Source organism: Nicotiana tabacum, chromosome 6, assembly GCF_000715075.1.
Source record: "Nicotiana tabacum cultivar K326 chromosome 6, ASM71507v2, whole genome shotgun sequence".
NCBI lineage: Eukaryota > Viridiplantae > Streptophyta > Magnoliopsida > Solanales > Solanaceae > Nicotiana > Nicotiana tabacum.
Window position 1 is genome coordinate 14,195,831 of NC_134085.1, and position 5,844 is coordinate 14,201,674.

At 42.3% G+C, this 5,844-nt stretch overlaps 1 protein-coding gene across 1 annotated transcript; it reads left to right on the top strand.

The window, feature by feature from the left end:
* The first annotated feature begins 3,949 nt into the window (after nt 1-3,949).
* LOC142181711 (uncharacterized) lies at nt 3,950-4,833 on the top strand. The gene is made up of 2 exons (XM_075255152.1): nt 3,950-4,456; nt 4,768-4,833. The coding sequence occupies exons 1-2, from the start codon at nt 3,950-3,952 to the stop codon at nt 4,831-4,833; spliced, it is 573 nt and encodes a 190-aa protein (XP_075111253.1).
* Nucleotides 4,834-5,844: the final 1,011 nt, after the last annotated feature.

Sequence of the window (5,844 nt, forward strand, 5' to 3'; positions counted from 1 at the left end):
ATATTGAATCAGTTGCAAACTTTGGTAGTTTGTGTTTATCACCTTGCTTTGTAATGTCGTATTATTCTAATTTTAATTTTTGTTTAATTTAGGAAAAACTAATAGAGATGAAGAAGTAATCTTGATGTGGTGGCCGTTGATGCTAGTTATATGATGCTTTATGACTTTGGATCTCCAATTCATTTGGTTGAAAAAGCCAATTATTGTTGAAGCAATGGAAGTTAGAGAGGCATTGCAGATTGAAGTTCGTAGACCATGGAGAAAGATTCATCTCCTATCAGATGCGAATGAAATAGTAATGTGTCACGATCCATAACCATGATCGTGATGACACCTATCATGTTACAAGGCAAGCCTATTCCCAAAATATTATTACTAATTTGATTATAAGAATTTAATAAAACATTTCAACATTTAAATTTTTCATAAACTAAATCAACTCTAAATATAATATAGAAAAATACGGAAACGAACCCCAAACATCGGGGTGTCACTAAGTCATGACCGTCTAAAACTATAAACTAAGATATATAAACTGTCTAACTGTCCAAAAGAAGAAATGACAAGAGGAGTAACAAGATCCTGCGGACATTAGCAGCTACCTTGCAATCTCCACAGATAGCCGGTCTGAACTCAACGATCGCCGCACTCTAACTCACCTGGATCTGTACATAAAGTGCAGGGTATAGTATGAGTACAACCGACTCAGTAGTAACAGAAATAACTAAGGAACTGAGCAGTAGTGACGAGCTAAGTAAAACAGTCCAATTATTTATTTTTCACAAATTTAAAAATAACAGGAATAAACAGGTAAATTTCATAACTCAGTAAATGCCACAAAGAAATTTAACAAATAAATGCAGCAACAACAAAAGTAAATGCAACCTCACAGCAATGTCACTCCATCACTCAGCACTCAACAGTCAATACACTCAACACTCTGTGCTCATTGGGGGTGTGCACAGACTCGGAGGGGGTCCCAAAGCCCAAGCTCTAAGCACGGACAACTCACGTGCCATCATATCAATACCTGAATCCGCACGGTCAACTCACGTGCTACGCGGACAACTCACGCGCTATGGTATCAATACCTGGACCCGCACGGTCAACTCACGTGCTACGCGGATAACTCACGCGCTATGGTATTAATATCCTCACAACCAGGCCCTCGGCCTCACTCAATCATGTACCTCACTAGTCTCACCATCATCAACAAATAAGGGAACACAACCCACATCAAGTATCACAGCATATTAGCAAATAATAGAGACTGAGGTAAACATGTACAATAATTTCTATGACTGAGTACAAATAATGTGAGCATGAATAAATCCTAAACATGATCTCTAACGTGAAGGCAGACATGTTCAACAACAAGTAACTACGTAAACAAAGATGATGGCCATGAGGCCTCACGGGACAGACCAAGTCTCAATCCCTCGGGGTATATACCCACACACCCATCACCTAGCGTGGGTATCACCTCCAAACAATAACATGACATCAAATTCTCCAGGTTTTTACCCTCAAAGTCAGAGTTAAAATTGTTACTTACCTCAGCAGCGTAAAATCCTACCTCGGGATGCCCTCTTCTCTGGACTCAGTCTCTAAAAGCTTTAAATCTAACCATAATCAGATTAATACCATCAACATGTGCTAAAGAATCGAATTCCACAATAAAAACTATAAAATATGCCAAAAATCCGAAATCGGCCACAACCCGGCCCCCGGCTCACATCTCGGAATTAGTCAAAAATGGCAGAATAATAATTCTCGTCCTCTTCCGAGTCTAACCATATAAAATTCGTCAAAATCGTACACCGTTTGGTCCCTCAAATCATCATTTAAAACTCTCCAAAACTCAAACCCTAACTCCCTCAATTTCACTTTGAAATCATTCAAATCCCAAAAAACGAAGATGGATTCATGAAATATAACCAAAACCGAGTAGAGAACACTTATCCCAATCCATATGGTGAAAATTACCTCCAAAATCTCCCAAATCCGAGCTCCCCAACTCAAAATATGACAGAATGAACAAATCCTTATTTTAAATATCTTTCTGTCACTTATTCTACCTCGTTTCTCATACCAAACGATCCCGAAACTCGTTTTTTATGCCTCCAATGTATTTTTGTGAAATTCTAGTCAAGTTAGGCTTTTGAATTACTTAATTTGACCTTATAATGAATGAGATATGTTGGTTTCAATATTTGTAGTAGTACATATTTTTAAATACGCCGTTAGTGGCAATTTCGTTATTAATTTGAAAAAAATCTGGTAACCTAATTCTTAGTAAAATGACCATAAAATCCTCATACAATGTCCAAATTCGACCATTCTTTTTGCTACGGGTTCGTAATTACGATACAGATCTAATGCTTCAATCAAAAAAGAAATTGGAGCTCATTTGTTCTATATGATATCATTTGTGCTTGAAGAAACGGCGTCGAAACATAAGAAAACGAGCACAAAACAACCCAAACCTATTCAAAACTTACCCGAGGCCCTCGAGACCTCAACCAATAATTCCAATAAGTCATATATCACTATCCGAACTTAGTCGAACCTCTAGAACACCTAAAACAACACCAAAACATCAAATCAACCTCGAATTCAAGTTTAAGAACTTCTAAACTTCCAAAATTCGCCAACGACGCCGAAACCTATCAAACCACGTTCGAATGACCTCAAATTTTGTACACACATCACAAATGACACTACGAACCTACTCTATTTTCCGAAAATCCATTCTGACGCCGATAACTAATTTTCCACAACCAAAATTGCAGAATTTCCAACTTTCGCCAATTCTAGCCTAATTCTACCACTGACCTCCAAATTACATTTCCAGACACACTTCTAAGTCTAAAATCACCCAACAAAGCTAATCGAATTATAAAAATCCAAATCGAATTCGTCTACTCATAAGTCAACTTCTGGTTGACTTTTCTAACTTAGCTTTCTAACTAAGAGACTAAGTGTTTATTTCACTCCAAAACTACTCCGAACCCAAACCTACCAACTTGATACAACTCAACACAACTGAACAATACATAAATAAGCATAGATGGAAAAATTTGGACTATAACTCTCAGAACGAACGACCGGGTCGTTACATAATGATATTATAGGAATTGATTCTTCACCTTGGTCTATAGAAAGCGTATATGAAAATATTAGTCATATTAGGGGTTGGGACGAGAGAAAAGGAGAGTAAGGGGAAAGAGGGAGCTTGTAGATTGAGTATCGGGTCGTGGAACATCGGCACGCTAACGGATAAGTCTATTGAGTTGACAAAGATTCTCCAGAAGAGAAAGGTTAATATAGCTTGTGTCCAGGAGACTAGGTGGGCAGGGTCGAAGGCGAGGAATGCGGACAGGTATAAGTTGTGGTACTCTGAGTCGTGAGGGGTAAGAATGGAGTGGGTATCTTGGTGGATAAGGATCTTAGAGAGTCTGTGGTTGAGGCTAGGTGAGTGAATGATAGACTAATGTTTATTAAGTTGGTGATTGGTGAGTTCACCCTCAATGTAGTTAGCGCTTACGCGCCGCAAGCGGGCTTGGATGAGGAGGTTAAGAGGCGCTTTTGGGAGGGCTTGGATGAGATTGTGCGTAGTATTCCACCTACTGAAAGGTTATTTATTGGAGGGGATTTTAATGACCATATTGGGGCAGCTGTTGGTAGTTATGGCAAGGTGCATGGTGGCTTTGGCCTTGGGGATAGGAACGGAAGAGGTACTTCGCTGTTAGACTTTGCTAAGGCTTTCGAGCTGGTGATTGCGAACTCGACTTTTCCAAAGAGGGAGGAGCATCTGGTTACTTTTTGAAGTTCGGCGGTGAAGACTCAGATCGATTACCTTTTCCTCAGAAGGTGTGATAGAGGGTTGTGCAAGGATTGTAAGGTTATTCCGGGAGAGACCCTCGCGACTCAGCATAGGCTCTTAGTGATGGACATCGGCATTATGATGAAGCGGAAGAAGAGGTATGTTCGTGGCCGCCCGAGGATTAGATGGGGAGCTTTAACCAAGGATAAAGCCCAGGAGTTGGAGGGGAGGTTAGCCGCTATGGGAGCTTGGAGGAGTAGTGGAGACGCGAGCATTATGTGGTCAACGACAGCGAACTATGTGAGGGAGGTGGCGAGAGAGGTGCTAGGTGTATCGAAGAGTTTTTCTGGAAGGCACCAGGGAGACTGGTGGTGGAATGACATAATCCAAGGTAAAATGGAGGCGAAGACGGTAGCATACGCGAAGTTGGCAGGGAGCACAAGCGAGGAGGAGAGGAGAGCGAATAGAGAGAGGTACAAAATAGCTAGGAAGGAGGCAAAACTGGCGGTCACGGAGGCTAAGAATGCAACGTTTAGCCATCTATACGAGGAATTAGGGGAGAAAGGCAGGGGAAGGAAGTTGTTTCGGCTGGCTAAAGCGAGGGAGAGGAAGGCCCAGGATCTGGACCAAGTAAGGTGCATCAAAGATGAGGATGGTAGAGTATTGATGGGAGAGTCCCAAATTAAGCGGAGATGGCAGATGTACTTTTATGGTCTTCTAAATAAGGAGAGGGATCGGGACATAGCGACTTGGGGCATTTGAAGAGTCTCCGAGATTCTAGGCATTACAGGCGCAATAAGGTGGAGGAGGTCATGGGGAATTTGCGCAAGATGAGTAGGGGTAGAGCGACGGGGCCAGATGAAATTCCGGTTGAGTTTTGGAAGTGTGTGGGTAGAGCAGGATTGGAATGGCTGACTGGGTTGTTCAAATGTAATTTTTAGGACGAAGAGGATGCCGGAGGAATGGAGGTCGAGTATAGTGGTTCCGTTGTACAAAAACAAAGGTGATATCCAATGTTGTAACAATTATAGGGGTATCAAGTTACTTAGACATACCATAAAAGTCTGGGAGAGGGTGGTGGAGGTGAGGGTGAGGAAGACAACGTCTATATCCGACAATCAGTTTGGGTTCAGGCCGGGCCGCTCCACTACGGAAGCTATCCACCTTATTAGGAGGTTGGTGGAACAGTATAGGGATAAGAAGAAGGGTCTGCACATGGTGTTTATTGACTTGGAGAAAGCGTATGACAAAGTTCTTAGGGAGGTGCTCTGTAGATGTTTTGAGGCGAAGGGCGTGCCGGTAGCCTACATAAGAGTGATCAAGGAAATGTATGATGGAGCTAAGACTAAGGTTAGGACTGTGAAAGGCGACTCGGAGCATTTCCTGGTTGTTATGGGTTTACACCAAGGCTCTGCGCTTAGCCCGTTCTTATTTGCATTGGTGATGGATGCTTTGACAAACCATATTCAATGGGAGGTGTCATGGTGTATATTATTTGTTGATGACATAGTTCTAATTGACAAGACGAGGGCCAGTGTTAACAAGAGATTGGAGGTTTGGAGACAGACTCTCGAGTCTAAGGGTTTCAAATTGAGCAGGTCTAAGACAGAGTACCTGGAGTGCAAGTTTAGCGCTGAGTCGAGGGAAGTAGACGGGGACGTGAGGCTTGGGTCACAGGTCATCCCCAAGTGAGATAGCTTCAAGTAATTTGGGTCGATGATTCAGGGGGATGGAGAGATCGACAAGGACGTCACTCACTGCATAGGAGCGGGCTGGATGAAATGGAGGCTCACATTTGGAGTCTTGTGTGACAAGAAAGTGCCACTGATACTCAAAGGTAAGTTTTATAGAGCTGTGGTTAGATCGGCCATGTTGTATGGGGCAGAGTGTTGGCCAGTTAAGAACTCTCATATCCAGAGGATGAAAGTAGCAGAGATGCGGATGTTGAGGTAGATGTGCGGGCACACTAGGACAGACAAGATTAGGAATGAAGATATTCGGAAAAAGGTGGGCGTCGC